A 17,004-nucleotide genomic window follows, 5' to 3' on the forward strand; every position below is an offset into this window, starting at 1 on the left:
TACTCTTTTACTGTTTTTATCATGTTTCCAAAATTACCATAACGCTATCTTTCTATACTGTAAATACTGTAATCTTTATATATTGTATCTGTAGCATCTTGATGCTACCTCTGTATATTTGTCTGTATACTCTATCTATATACTCTGTCTGTATACTCTGTATGTTATGGTAATAGGAAATATGGCATGCTATAACACTATATATACTGTTCTGTATAAAGCTGTAATATATATACTGATCTAAGTAAAACTGTATACATGTATATGTATATATATATATATATATATATATATATATATATATATGTTTCATGAAACTATTCGTATAAAAGCTATATATACATGTATATTTCTCTGTATAATCTCTATAAATATATATCTATGTCTGTATATTCTATATAACTCCATATACTAGGAAAAACTATATAAACTATATTTACTGTCTTTATCTGTGTATTTAGTATAGTATGATATATTATAAAAGTTGGATAAATTCTTCATCACATGAAAATCTACTCAAGCCACACAAGTACTTAAACTCATATTCCTGTAAAAACTGTATAATAAACTAGTATAAATATGTATCTATGAAATCTCTATTAACATTATTAAAACTCCTAGCATAGCATATTTCCCTTACCTTAACTTTGAAGAACCCCTATAGAATTCCGACTCTATACCCACAGGGTTCCTAGCTCAACATCCCGAAAAGAATTCCCCCAAAAAAAAATATTAGTATTTTCTTACCTACAACATTTCTTATAACTGAGGGAAAGACAAATACTATATAAAATGCCTTACCCTGAGATTGGGACAAAATCCAACCCAACTTTTCCAACGATCAGCTCTGGCAGACTTGCAAAAACCTTCGCCAGGAGTGTCGTGGTAGCCTCAGATCTTCGATCCGATGCAAAACGAGCCCGAAAACAAAGAGAGAAGGAGAGAGGGACGTAAAGAGAGAAAGGGGAGGGTTTCTTGCGCTGTTTTTCATCAAAATCCGGGTTAAACACTATTTATACTGCAGCCTTCGTCGATGAGACACGTCATCTCGTCAACGAATCTTTCAGTAATTTCATCAACGAGCCTTGCTCCCTCGTCGACAAATTTCAAGCTGCCCCAAAACCTCTCTCGGTATTTTCTCGTCGACCAGACGTGGCTTTCTTGACAAAGTCCCTTATGCACTCGTCGATGAAGCCCCTGTATTCGTTGACGAACCCCCTGTATTCGTTGACGAACCCTGTGCAAAAATCTCAGGTTGTTACATTCTCCCCTCCTTATAAAATTTCGTCCTCGAAATTTACTATCTATATCTCCGTCTATACACTCCATCATTCTGTAAAGGAAAAAGGTCTACTTATTTTATTACCTACCCTCACTTTTGGTGGAGGAATAACGTGGTTACATTTACATCTTGGGAGATTACATATATAAAACTAAAAACTATCTACTAACTAAAATCAATACATGTACCTGCAAAAGAAACCTATCTAACTATTATACTTTACCTAAGTACCTCTATACCTCTTGGAACAACTGCGGGTATTTCTGTCTGATATGCTCCTCGAGCTCCCAAGAAGCTTCCTTTATAGCGTGATTCCTCCATAAAACTTTAACTAACAGTATTTCTTTAGTGCGTAAAGTTTGAACCTTTCTATCCAAAATCTGTACTGGTACTTCTTCATCTACCAATGAATCCTTAAGCTCTATCTCTGCATAGCTAAGGATTTGGGATGGGTCTGGGACGTATTTCCTTAACATAGCAACAAGAAATACGTCATGAATTCGAGCCAAAGCTAGTGACAAAGCTAGCCTGTATGCAAATGACCCTATTCTCTCAAGTATCTCAAAAGGGCCAATATACCTAGGGCTCAACTTGCCCTTCTTTCCAAACCTCATAACTCCTTTCAGATGAGCTATCTTAAAAAATACTCGATCTCCCACATCAAATTCTAACTCTCGACAGCGAGTGTCTGCATAACTTTTCTGCCGACTTTGTGCTGTATTGATTCTTCTCTAATTAATCGGACTTTGTCGGACGCCTGTTGTATTATCTCGGAACCCAAAATTTCCTTTCACCTACTTCATCCCAGAAAAGAGGAGAATGACATCTCCTACCATATAATGCCTCGTGTGGAGCCATGCCGATACTAGCCTGATAGCTATTATTGTAAGCAAACTTAACTAATGACATAAACTGGATCCAACTGCCCCCAAAATCAAGCACACAAGCACAAAGCATATCTTCCAATGTATGAATCATTCTTTCAATCTGACCATCTATCTGGGGATGGAAAGCAGTGCTAAAAGCTAGCTGCATACCCATAGCCTCCTGAAACCTTTTCCAGAATCGTGAAGTAAACCAAGGATTTCAGTCCGAGACTATGGATAGTGGTACTCCATGAACTCGAACTATCTCCTGAACATATATCTCTGCTAGTCTGTCCATGGAATAACCAATTTTAATAGAAATGAAATAAGCGGTCTTCGTCAAATGATCTATAACCACCCAAATTGCATTCAGTCTGTCATGCCCCGAACCCAAAAATGGGACCCGGGGTGAGAATATAATCTAACCTGTCCCTGTATCTGATAAAACATCCAAAGTTACAGTACAATGGATGAGGGTCCGACCCCGTGGGGTTCCAAGACACCCTAAACACATCCAATCACAATCATACACACAGCGGAAAAAGGTCATCTATATACACATATGCAGTACCATACTAGAGTCTATACAAAAGCATAACATAGCTCTATCAAAACGTACATACGGGTGCCTAAATACATCTCAAAATGGCAACCCACCAAAAATACAGTCCTAACACTTACCTAAGCACTAAACGCAATACACCAGCCACTACGCTCCCTACACGAGGACGCTAGTTCCAGTTACTTGAAGGACCTATAAAAGTGTACGTACAGTAGGGGTGAGACACCTCTTAGTAAGGAAGAACACAGGTGATATCGGTGTGTGGCATTTGAGTGTTATCATGATACAACATACACGCAGTTAAATGCAATCCAGTACTAGTTTCCATAGTGCATACACACACCCATACATATACACATGATCAGCATTCTTGGCGTAGTCACACCCTTCAGCCCAAAGCCAGCCTGTGACATACGGCATTGGCTTGTAACCAACCCAGCTAGTCCCCGACTCCCATGGCATCGTACGGGTGCATACTGGTGGATCCACACCTTTCGGCCTGATCTGCCAAAATAGGCTCACGCCCTCGGATATAGAGTCGGACACTCTTGCCCACATGGCAGGCGGTAAAATACACGCCCTCGAATATAGAGCCAAACACTCTCAGTACCTGGAACAATTTCAGAACAGCGTTCCTACTAGCATTTCAACATATCACACACACATGCATGCTCATATAACCAAACAAACCACACCCATTTGGTAATCTAAATCATGGTTTTCCAAAAAAATACAGTTTAAACACAATTCAAGGCACAACCATCCCAATAATCAGTATAAATCATCATATACCCACGATTTTCAACAAAACCAGGGATGCAGCCCGTTGCCCCCTTTTTCCAAAACTGTAATAATGAAAAACCCATAGTTTTCTCCGTTAGATCCCCCCAAATGAGTAGCCAAAACACACAAAGGACCGTGAATCGCAGTTCTACCAAGTTCGATTTCAAAAATAACCGATATAAACACATTTCCCCTTACCTTTTCCCTGAAAAGCAAATCCCGAGCTCTCAGGTCCCTAAACAACGAATCGAGTTCCAAAACCTACAAGTCACAGTACCGAATATACTCACAAGACAGTTACCTACAAAACTACCGGATCATAATTGAAAACCGAGCTTTACCTCTATTTTGAAAACAAAGGATTTAAAACCTATCCTAAAAAGATTAATTTTTGCAATTACAAGACGTTAATTAAAACTAAAAATTAAAATTAAAAGGATTTGACATTTCTCCTAGAATATTGGGACTCAAATTCAAAAAAGACTCATTGGAAAATAAACGGGACTCTAATTTGAAAAAGAACAACCAGTGCTTGATTAGACTTAAAGTTAGCTTTATTATGTCGGGTCTTTCTAGGTGAGCGTAGTTAAAATTGGGGTGTCTACAGGTTCGAGAGTACTTTTGTGATTAGGGAAGGTAATTCCTTAAATTCTTTTTATTAGAATTCAAAGAACTAGTACCCTATAACACCCATTTTATAAATAGTTGTCGTATATATCTTTTGTGTGTGTGTGCGCGCATGCGTGTATTTCCCCTTTTGAAAGAAATTTTCCGAAAGAAATGGTTAAAACATGAAAAAAAAAAAAGAACAAGTTGTAGGATCAGGCAATCGACCGCTTGCAGAGGTTGGTTGACCACCCCTCTACAAGCTTCTTTATTTTTTCTTTATCTTTATAGAAATCTTCCAGCTTTTAACCCTTTTGAAAAAGCTTTCATAGGATCCATATAGAGGGCTTAACCTCAATAAAATCTTACTATTTAGTATCTATTAAAAACAAGCATACAATCATGCAAAAATTGGAAAACAAAGAAAAAAAGAAAGAGAGAATTTTTGGTATTTTGTTTGGTGTGACTAGATTTACAAGCTAGATTACTTGCATATCCTCAAAAGTGGAATCAATCCATCTATAGATCCCAGAAAAAAAAACATATTTAATTTCAACTTCTAAAACATTTTTTGAGTTATTTTATGAAAAATTTTTAATTTAAATCAGTTGGTTTCGTTAGGAGGAACACAAAACCCAACTTTAAAATACTGATTTTTCCTTTTAGAAAAGAGGCTTTTTAATTCATTCAATATGTATATCATAGTTGACTTATTAAAAAGTTAATGTTTGAAAAGAAAGCTTTGATTTATTTGAAGAAAAACCATAAAACCTAACTTTAAACTTGCCAAAGTACATGTATGGATCTTAATTTTTAGATTTTATTTCAAGCCTTGCCTAAGTGCATGTAAGGGCTCCTAGTTTCTAGTTTTCACTCGCAGGCCTTGCCAAAGGGCATGTAATGGCTTCTAATTCAAACACATTTGCACAAAAGTTTTGACATAGTGCATGCATTGGTTCTTGAATTCCATATTTCATACCAAGTCTTGCCCAAGTGCATGTAGTGGCTCCGAGTTTCCAATTTTTGCACACAGGTCTTGCTGAACCACATGTAATGACCCTTGATTTAAACACTTTTTGCACATAACTTTAGCCTCGTTGTATCAAATGGCTCCCAATTTTTTTCATACATATTTTAATTTTTTGGGCTTACCCTTAATTGTGCTACCATATTCCTGTTTCATTCGAGGTAGGCCATTAATGCTCATAAGTGACATAGCTTTGCTCACTTGTGGTTTTTTCTTGGTTTTGGTTGGCAGGTCAAAGTGGGGCATCTCTTTCTTTATCTAATGCCTTCATACAAAGATATTAGTTAAATAGGTGTAGGTTTCGATGCCCAATTTTGACCCAATGGCTTATTTAAATTAGCCTTTGGACTTAAGGGAGGTTCAAGACTTTTTAGGGAGCTTTCTCTGCGGTTCAGAGCCTTTAAGAATCTCTTAAGGCTTCTTAGGGGCTTTTCATGGTTTCTCAGGGCCTTTTAGCACCTCCTAATGCCTCTTTAGGCTCATTGCAACGTAGTTGGGCCTTGTTGGCCTTCTAGGGCCTCTCAAGGCCTATATAGACTTCTTTAGGCCTTCACGGGCCTCAATGAGGGTCATAAGAAGGCTCCTTGCAATTTAAATAAGCATTATTGGGCCCCCAAGGGCCAAAGACCACTCTTATTAGCCTTGAGGGGCAAGGAAGTAATTTTCCTTGCCCATAGAAACCCTTTTGGCATTATTTAATTTTTTAAGAGGAGCCTTATCTCCTTATTGCCAATAAATAGAAAGGGGATCTATAGGGAAAGGATCTAAGATAACTTACATAGAAAGGGAAGAGAAGAAAAAATAGAGAAAAAAAACCCAATGAAAGATTTTATGTAGAAAATAGGAGAGCAAGAGAAAAGAGAAACTAAAAATTAAGAGAGGCATTCTTGGCCAGCTATGATAAACCACAGAGAGGAGAAAAGAAAAAGAAAAAAGGGGACCAGAGTCAAGGTTATAGCTACTCATACAAGAAGATGATAAAAAAAAGAAGAAGGGAGAGAGAGGTTACTGACTAAAACAAGGAAGACGAGAAATAAGAATTGCCAAGGCTTATGGGTGTGATTTGCTACAGATAGAGTTTGATCTAGTCTTGCAAAAGGTAAGACTTTATAAATTTTATTTGAGTCTTATTAGGTTTAGATGCCTCTTGGGTGTAATATTTAGGTTTTGATTTGTGTTTCGACTTATGTTTTGATGTGAAAGGAGAGTTTACTGATACCAACAAGACGCAGCCGAAGCAATAATGACAATCAACTGTGGGCTCATGTTTAGGTTTTGTGAGGAAGATAACAATAGGCAGTAACTGAAGATGTAATAGAAATTAGATGTGAGGAATCTCAGGTTTATGTTCTTGAGGAGGATAGCAGTAGACAATAGCTAAAGCTACAATGACAATCAACTATGAGGGAGCCCGAGTTTAGGTTTTGTGAGGAGGACATTGGTAGGCAGCAGTCGAAGTTGCAATGGAAATCAGCTGTGAGGGAGATCAAGTTTAGGTTTATTGATAGTAGCCAAAGCTACAATGGCGATCATCTGTGAGGGGGATCAGGTTTGTGAAGAAGATAGTAACATGCAATAGTCAATGTTGCAATGGAAATCAGTTGTAAGGGGGTTTGGAATTAGGTTCTATGAGGAAGACAATAGTAGGCATCAGTCGAATAGACTGATTTTTAATTCGATCTTGTTTATTTTGGTATTTTCATTGCTCTAATATATCCTGCACTAAAGAATCCTAAACCTCTTCCTCAACAAGCTCAACTGCACCCACACTGTCTCTGTAGCCTCAACCTCTAGACCCACTTGCTTGCTAACATCCTGGTCCCTATCAACATTAACAGACTCCTTTCCCTGACGAAGCATAGCAAACTCATCAAAGGTCCATACTAACTAGGTAGTGAAGCAGAGCAACGACCCTTGTGCCCTATATTGCTAAGCAAAAGACCTAAGGGGGAAGGAGGCTTCAAAGGATATTAGAGTCATCTTATTTTTTGTTAAGCGTCCCACCCAGGAGTATATAGAGTCATAAGGGGGGTGAATTGACTCTTTTTGCGTATTATCGACTTTCTTTACAAAATATTTATCTTGGAAAGATTCAAGTAATTATATCACAATAGATAAAATAAATCAAGCACAAGACAAATAATAAAGAATAGGGAGAAAGAAGCTCAACACAGGGATTTTACGTGGTTCGACACCAAGCCTATGTCCACACCTTAGCACCAAGTCAAGGATTACACAATCCACTAAGGATACTCCTTCATCGGCGGAGAAGCCTTACAACTTGGGAATAAATCCCTACACTCGGAAACAAATTGTTGGCCTCATAGCTTATACTAACTTTTGATAATGACAAATACTCAAGTATTTGATGGCTATCTAGTTTTTGTGTAGGTATATATTAGCAAATCAATTGATGACACATGAAGTAAAGTCTAAAAACCCTGAAGATATTCTTTTCTTGTAATTTATATTATTATTCTATTCAGGTTTGAAATAGTAATTATAGGAAAAAGGTATGTAATGATCTTTGCATGTCATGCATGTAGGATATTGTAAAGCTCAAAAACCCTAAAAAGACCTTAGGTCCTTGCACAAACACATTAGTAAGTCCCCATGATCACTTATATTATCAATGGAGCAAATTGAAGTAAATAGGACAGAAACACAAAGTTTTGTGAGAGGTCAAGTGCCCGAACCCTTGGTGTCCAAAACACCTCGGGCGACCGAACCGTGGACAAGTCAATATGTTGACTTGCATTTGGGTGGTCGAACTTAAATGACCGCACCGTCCACAAGCAACCAAACCTTTATGCTAACGTGTCTCACCAACTCTACAACCCAAACCTTAGCGTTCAAATCTCGCTTGGCAAACTAAACTTTTAAGATCGGCAAGCCGAATCTCAGACCGGGCACCCAAACTGTGGACCTTTTAGGGAAACACCCTGGTTCGAAAAATCATGCCCAGAAATGGGCACGCGAACCTCCAAAAGACCTTTTTGGACTGTGTCTGTTCGAGCACTCGAATCTTGCATTAGGCACTTGAAGCTCTTGGGTTGTTCCATTTTTTACCGAGGTTAAAATTAATTAAACAGGGTTATTTTTTCTAATTGGTTTTAAAACAATTCTAATAAAGACCTCTATGTCCTGAACGGTCATAATTTAGCCTACTTCTATATATAGGGGCTCATTTGCAAGGATTAGCAATTAATTAGTAAGATCATTAGTGAAAAATCCTCCTAAACTCAAAAAGCTTATTTTGCCTATACTACTTCAAATACTCTTATACACTCATTCCTTTGATCAATCCTAGTATTGTGAGAGTTTGTATTGTGTTATTGCTTTATTGTTGATTGCTTAATACTATCATTATTTTGCTTGTTGATTGTTATTTATTTTAAAGAGTTAAGCAAGAGTTATTCCACATATTTAATTAGATAAATCTAGTGTTGGGAAAAACTCATTAGCTTGAGGATCTTAGCATTGTTATTGCAAGATTCCTATAGCTATAATTTTTGTGTGCAAAGTATTTTACAAGCTATATTGTTCAAACAACTCTTGTGCTTATTTCATTGAGGAAAATATTTTGAGTTAGTTTGAATATTTGATCAGCATCTTTGAAACCCTAATCTATTATTGAGATTGTTATATCTTGTTTCAAAGAAATAGCTTGTTAGAACACTCTTAAGCATATTTGTGATTATACATTGTTAAGTGTTTGCTTGCATAAAATCACATCACTAAGGTTACAATTTCCTATGTTGTTGATGTGTGGTTTATTGATTGCATTTGGTACACATAATCACTATACCCAGTTTATTATAAAGAAATACTGTTGTATTCCAGGCATGACCTGAGGGGGCATTAATCCACCTCGGAAGGATTGATTGTGTAGGTTGAGGTCAACCCCACTAATTGACCTGGTGTATTAGGTGCAGCTCCACCCGTTAAGTGAGATTATAGTGTAATCCTTGTGCTTGTGAGTCAAGGCAGGGACGTAGGCAGTTTGCTGAACCTCGATAACATTTTTGGTGTCAATTCTATTTACTGCTTTCTTGTGCCTACTTAGTTAAATTACTTGTGTAGTTAAATTTTTGTTGAATATTTATATTGATTTATTTCATACACTCTAGATTGACCTTGGGCTTGTGTAATACTATTGTTTGTGGGACCTAAGGGGTTAAATTTTAAAATACCAATTCACCCCCCCCCCCCCTCTTGGGATTAGAGTAAAACTAACGCAAATCCCTACCTTGCTCACAAAGAGCCTTGAACAAATGGTTCACAAAGAACCTAATAAGATGATGCAAATCAAAAAGAATACTCCTCAAATGAGCTGATAATAATTACAACACAATCTCACACTACCCTCTCATGGAATGAATCAAACACAATTAGTGAGTAAAAGAGAATGAGCAACTATAATAAAAGACTAATATGCAAAGTGCAAAGTATTAGGTTTTGTAATCCAGAGATATGATTGATTAAGATGATCAAAAACCTTCAAAACCATGCTAAACAAGTATACAAACTTGTATTTATAGCCAAAACACCCAACTAGCTTTTATTAGACTGTTAAGAGCAATTGCCAAAAAAACTAACCATTTTCTAATAGTTATTGCATTTAGCTCGAGACCACTAGTCGACTAGTCTCACGCACTGGTCACTAAGCACACCCACTAGTCAACTAGTCCCTTGTACTAGTCGACTAGAAGCATTCTACCAGCAATCATTAACATTCGGCCTACACTATTCAACTAGATGCACCCACTAGTCGACAAGTGCCCTGAATTAGAAAAAGTCAAACATAAAAGTTGTTGAATTTTTTCTTAACTTTCCAAGGACAACAAGATTGCGCTTTTTGGACTCTTCTAGTAAAAGTTATGCCCCAAATACCGAAAGGTGTTTAGGAAATTTGATAGGTGCATAACTGGGGTTTTAAACCCAACCAAAAAGCTTTTCAATCATTTAAAACATTCTTGGACAAAATTATATGAAATATATTAAGTCTAATAAAGAACAAAACTTGTCCAAGTGAGTTTCCACTTAAATATAAGATATCTTGATTTATACAAACATATTTGAAAGATCATTTGATATCTTATATGCTTAAAATGTCCTTTATAAAAAGTATATGGCTTCTTTGAAGCTTTAGGACATTAACAATGTTTTGATAAGACCGAGACCAAGTGTGAAAATGATTATGAAACCAAGATGTTGAAAACTTATCCCTTTGGAAAATAGAATTGAGTTTATGATTGTTTCGACAAACTCTTTGAATTAACTTTGAAAACCATGAAAGTTGAGTTTGTGACTTAAAGTGAAATCTTATAGACTCATGTGTTCTAGTATGCATGTGTAATTGCTCAACTCTTACTGAGAAATCGTACAAGAAACAAAACTACAAGACTTACAAAATATGCTACCTCAAACACGCCCCATTACAAATAAACAATTTAACATTAATCTTCCTTGGGTGCTTGAGTCCTTCCAAGTGAATGTCCTTTTAATCTTTCCTTCTCGACGTCAACTTAATCCAATCTTTGCATTCGATCCAGTACTTTATGTATTTGTCACTTGAACTTGTACTAAACATAATCTGCAAAGATGGAAAGCACCAAGAACAACAAATAGGTTAATATCATTAAAACATATTATTTATGATTATGTAGCCCCCAAGGCTAACATCTTTAATTATACGTTTCAATCAAACAAGCTATTTTGTAGATTTCCCCTTTGAATGAATAAAAGAGACATCAATAAGGTACAATGGTAGTACAGAGAGAAACATGGAAAAATAATCTCTTTTGGTGAACATAGTGGCATGCACAAATGTAATGAGTTATCATGCCTCATGCTATGTGAAATCCCACTGAAGGCTCTCACTAAGATCAAATGTAATCAAGGCTTAGGTTATCAACGGTCTAATATAAATTTGGTGGTATGATTATTGCCGATGTTTAGATTACTTATGCATATTCAATATGCTCGCATTCCTTGACATTGCACTCTAAGGTGTCTCCAAGGGTAGCCTAGGACATGTCAACCAGGCTAATGATGAGATGAAAGGGGAAATCTCACCATAAGGACACTTTTCTCCTTTCGACCCTAAGCAAGAGACAAGTGCTCTTACTTAAGCCCGTACAGTTGAATGGGAGTTGGTGCTTGTATCGTAGGATTGATAAGTCAAGAGCAAACTTGGAATTTCCATTTTCAAAAACTTTCATTTTTCAAAAGAACATTCAAGTTCTTTCTTCCTAAGGTTTGTGATGATTTTAGAAAGTTTTTAAAAAATGTTCCTAGTCTTGTCAAATATTTCAACTCAAAAGGAATTTTTCCTTCTTTTCCAAAATGTCCAATCTTTTTCATAAATGTTGATAGCCCAATTAAAAATACTCAACCAAATCATTAAAACCCCAATTGTCAATTAGGAATTTTTCAAATCCTCAACCATTAAAACCTTGATGATCAATTAGGGATTATCAAATATTCAATTAGCTAGAGGGTTGAATACAACCAGACATAAAACTCTAATTATCAATTAGGGATTTTCAAATCTCTAATTAAAGGGCTGATCCCAATCAAACATTAAAACTCTAATTGTCAGTTAGAGATTTTCAAATTTTCAATTAAAGGTTGAATTCATTTAGACATTAAAACCCTGATTGCCAATTAGGGGTTTTTATATCTTTAATTAAAGAGTTGACTCAATCAAAATATTAAAACCTTGATTATCAATTTGGATATTTTTAAACCTTCATTAATGATTAACTTCAACCACATTCAATCATGATTGCCAATCAAAAGCCTTTTTCAAATCCTTTGATGATTGATTAACTTCAACTTCCTATTAAAACCTATTGTCAATTAGGAGATTTCTAGCCATGTCAGCATTAAACTCTTTAATTTCAATCATGAGATTGGGACCACAATTTCCATCAATTCAAAATTCAATCAATAATCTCATTCGTCTCATTTAGTCCCTGATTGAAATAAGATATTTTGATGTTGACCTTCTCCAAGTCTTAACTTCAAAATTAAAGGTCATCTTTTAAATCGTCCATGGCAATCAAGCAAAACCTTTTTCATCATTTCTTCTTTTAAATTTGTTCCCTCAAAATTTAGGGTTATTTGAGGTCAAATTCCCCTTTGCCAACAAGAGCATGTCAAGGCTTTTAGCTTTGTTGTTTGGACTTTTAGACAATGATACTTCACTAAATGATTCGAAAAAGGAGTTACCTTTTTTCTTTTCTTTCTTTTATTCTTAGTTAGGACACACATACACACATTGCGGTAGCTGTTCTTTGAACATGCATGTGTTGGTAGGGTGTTGGTTGGCTAATCCACATTGGAAAATGATTAATCTACCACCTTCCCTATATTCAAATGTACTCTCAAACCCTTGTTCTCTGTATCACATAGATTTTTAGGTTTTTTCTTTTTTTTTTTTGCTAACTAAAAAAATAGCAAAAACTCTGCATTTTCAATGAATCTTTGCATTTTCTCTAAGCCTTGTCCACCATTGTTTGGCTTTCTTATTAATGGGGATCACCATGCAAATACACTCGCATCCGCTGGCATACACCCCAAACCAGAATCTGGTATTGATATATTTGAGAATGTGGAATTGAAAGTTTATTATAAAGGAAAAAAAGATGAAAGGTAGCATGGTCCCACCTGGCAGGCCAAAAATTGGTAACAACAAAATTTGTACCCCAAACTTAAGACAAGAAAATTCTATACAAATATTTAATTTTGAAATAATGGGTACAATATCTATAGATTTTACAATGAAAAAAAAAAAAAAGAAGAAAAATCCTTTGATTCGGTCTCTCTAAAAGTAGATCTATCAATTCGAGGGCTTGAGGAGCGTATTTGCAAAATAGACAATGTGGATCTTTTGGGTGACAAATTTAATTATGTCAGAGGGTCAACTCATATCCAATCTTCATGAGCGTAATTTTGATTATGAATGATGAATGTTTGAGTCAGGAATAAATTGCATATATACAATTCAAAACTTGTTGATATTTTTCAATTACAAAAATTACAAAGAGCGAAGGCTAGATCCATGTGTGGCTTCTCTCTTAATTAGTAATAAATTTATTTAGTTCTGACTAAATAAATTAAGTACAAACATCATATATTTTAAAGTTCTACAATTCAAATATATAGGTGGTCATAATTCAAATTATTTTATTTATGGCTACTTAAATTAATTATGGACTTATATAAATATATATATATATATATATATAATTAGTAATAAATTTATTTAGTTTTGACTAAATAAATTAGGTACAAACATCATATATTTTTAAGTTCTACAATTCAAATATATAGCTGGTCATAATTCAAATTATTTTATTTATGGCTAATTAAATTAAATATGGACATATATATATATATATATATATATTAATGTCTACAAACTAACAAAATTTTAATTTTACACATCCTTAAGATTAATTTTTCTCAATTTTTAGTCATATTAGAACAAATTTTTATTTTTAATAGTATTTGACATGAAGAGAAAATATAGTTAAAAAAATGAGTTTTTTTAATTTTGGAAAAAATAATTAGTAAAATTATAATTGTTATAGTATAATTATTATTTATACTATAGTGGATATTTGATTTTGATCAACCATAAGGCCACATGGGATATGGCTCTCTTTCATCCCTATTCTATTCTTCTATGCACAACCATAAGACGAATCTATCCGATGTTCTCACTTCTAAAAAATGATGATCACTTACTGTGACATTCTGAAATTATATTTTCTCTCCAAAGGTATTTCAACATTATACAATTCTTCAGTACATTTTTTAAAGACCTTTTAAAGAGACTAATTGTACAAGGTATAATCTAAGTTTTTTAAAAAACAAAAAAAAAATTACAAATAAAGTAAAATAAGAGTAAAGTTATAAGTTAGTCTCTATGCTATTGAAAGAAATTGATTTTACTCCAATATTTTTAATTAGCATTAACAACTTGTATATGTTAATTTTTTATGTAGTTAAAGTTGTCATCTAAAATAATTTAATTATACTTATAAATTGGAGGATAGAAACCGTCCAATGAATTAGTCAACCCACATAATTGGAGCCCAAAGCATAATACTTTTATGGTCCATGTACTAATATGATATCTTGTGATTGGTGGATTCCAAAGCATAAACCATTACTTCTTAACTATTTCTCATTAGAAGTATAATTAGTTTTAATATATTTTTATAATATGGTATTAAGAGTCCGTTAAAAATAAAATATGAACATTAAAAATAAAACATGAAGTTTCAATATTTATAATATATATATATATATATATATATATATATATATATATATAAGATACATTCACTAATATTTTTAGATCCAATTACAATGACAAAAAATTGCATAAAATGATTAAGTATGAGTTATTAATTGATTGAACTAATTAAAAATAGAATGTTTAAAATAAATTTTGTCTAACAATAAAAAATAATATATATATATATATTTATCATCCGAACATCACACCGCTAACATCATCGTGACAGAAAAAGGTTCAACGTTAATCTTATTATATGTGCACCGCACAAATTAGCAAACCACTTAAAACCTACAACGAAATGGCAGAGAAAATGGTTTGTGAAAAAGTGAGGAGCAGGAGAATGATGGCGGCAGAGGTAGAAGCAATTCTCCACGGAGTGCTGCAATACTCGCTCTTCAGGGTTGCCTCCCAACGGTGCCGTGCAACTTTGCAGAACTTGTTCTCCTTGGTGAGAGTGTTGAACATTAGCGCGACCGAGTAGTTGTCGCCCAGCCAGTTCTCGATGATGCCATTTTGAATGAGCAGGTCCACGTCTTTGGTGTTTTCAATGAAGTCATCCATGAAGTAAACATAATCTATAATGTAACTATCGTGTCTGTAGCGAAATATCTCCAAGGCGATGAGATTTCTGAGCACGATTTCCGTCTCGTCTCTGATTTTCATGTGCGGGATTTGCAGCTTCCCGGCCTCGTAGTCGATATCCAGCAGTCGAGTCTTTCCGCTTTTCTTGATGACCTTCATTCCGGCAGCCTGCAGCTGTGTTGCATTGCGTATGGACACGCGTTGGGCGGTCGGAGAAGTGGCTGTCGGCCTGCGGAGGGATGACGGGAGATGACAGATTCTCAGTAAATCAACGAAGTGCTGTATCTCGGATTGGGACAAGTCTTTCTTCGACGCGGGCGGCGTCGTTAGCATCAAGTCATGGAAATATTTCAGGGAGAGATCAAGCAGTGAGGTCATTAATATACGCTCGTTAGCAGGGAAAGCCATGTTGAACAGACCCTCAAGAACGAAGAACGGAAGCTGGTTTTCCAGCAATACCATGTCAGGCCGCAAGCTGGACAGCGCCCATGCTTTAAAATGTCTGGGGTCGCTATTGTTGTTGTCACTCGTGGTACAATTGTTACGATCAGCATCATCAGCGCCAAACCTCAGCAAGACCTCGATAATGAAAACGCCATCCACCTGGACAATTTCTGCTAGTTCTTTGATGCTGACTTCAATTTTCTCAGCGTAACAACCGCGGACTCTTGCATCCCATGTTGTAATCTCCTTGACGCAATTATTCAAATCCATGTTAAATTTATCCAGGAAATTCCTGAGGAAGCTTAGTTTCAAATTCTGCAGTCGTAGTAAATTCTTGTCTTTATGGTGGAGAGGGCCGATGGAGACAACTTGCGGTGTGTATGCATTTTCTTTTGTGCGGCGCAGTCTCTGTGGAATTCTATATATACAGTACTCGTGCTGCAGGGGATCGACCAAACTGAGATACCCTTTAATGGAGTCTACTACCAATTTATTCACATCAATTGAAGAGTGAGGCACCTGTTCTTCCGTATTTGTAATTTTCTGGCTTGTTTTACGAGCCTTGTTCCCCATCTCATCTAGATCTAGACTATGTATACTCACGTGAATATCTAGAAATGAAATACTTGTACAGAGAGAGAAACACATACGAGCAGTCTAAAAAAAATGTTAAGACATACGTGTATTATATTAATATTTAATTGGATTAAATAAAGTGATGTGACAATTAATATTTACAATTCATGAATTTCAAATTTTACATCGAGAATTTATCTCTTACACACATTCTTTTTTTTTTTTTTTATAACTTTGTTAACATTATTTTATAAAAATATATTTCATTGCCTATTTATTCGGTAACATAAATAAAAAATTAAATATAAATAAACTAGCTATAGCTAGCATCCAACAATGCTTGTGGAGAATCTTTTCCCTTTCTCATGAGTTTATGTGCCCTGGACAATATATATATATATATATAGACATGTGAATATATTTATAAATGACAAATTTTCGGTATATATACCTATTAGTGACAAATATGCAACAACATTCAATACTCTGTTGCATTTTATTTTATTCTTTTATACGGTATCTTATGTTTTATATTTCTCACATTTTATTATAATTTGATAACTTAATTAATGACATAAAAAAATATGCAACATTCAATACTCTGTTGCATTTTGTTTAATTCTTTTATAAGGTATCTTATGTTTTATATTTCTCACATTTTATTATAATTTGACAACTTAATTCTTTTGTACTAGATGATAAAAATTTTTTATTAAAAATTTTATTTAATTAAGATGCAAATTTGATTATAATAATAAGTAGTCTTAATTATATTTATTACATAAAATTTATACTTACATGTACTATTTTTCCTAAAAAATATTTTGGAGATATTTTATCTTTGTGAATCTGTTGATTTAATGCCTAAAAAGAAAAGAAAAAAGAGATAAGTCACCGTATCCAACAAAAGATATAAGGATATGAATTAAGATACAGAAAAAATGCAAGTTATATATACAG

At 34.7% G+C, this 17,004-nt stretch overlaps 1 protein-coding gene across 1 annotated transcript; it reads right to left on the minus strand.

Moving 5' to 3' along the window:
• Positions 1-14,662: 14,662 nt before the first annotated feature.
• LOC131150332 (UPF0481 protein At3g47200-like) lies at positions 14,663-16,191 on the minus strand. The gene has a single exon (XM_058100976.1). It carries the CDS (start codon positions 16,114-16,116, stop codon positions 14,731-14,733), a length of 1,386 nt encoding a protein of 461 aa, XP_057956959.1. The 5' UTR covers positions 16,117-16,191; the 3' UTR covers positions 14,663-14,730.
• Positions 16,192-17,004: the final 813 nt, after the last annotated feature.

This window comes from Malania oleifera, chromosome 3 (genome assembly GCF_029873635.1).
Source record: "Malania oleifera isolate guangnan ecotype guangnan chromosome 3, ASM2987363v1, whole genome shotgun sequence".
NCBI classification, from domain to species: Eukaryota; Viridiplantae; Streptophyta; class Magnoliopsida; order Santalales; family Ximeniaceae; genus Malania; species Malania oleifera.

What these genes read in the sequence shown, in the direction of transcription:
- LOC131150332 (XM_058100976.1), bottom strand. Translation starts at nt 16,116, where the DNA reads ATGTGTTTCTCTCTCTGTACAAGTATTTCATTTCTAGATATTCACGTG.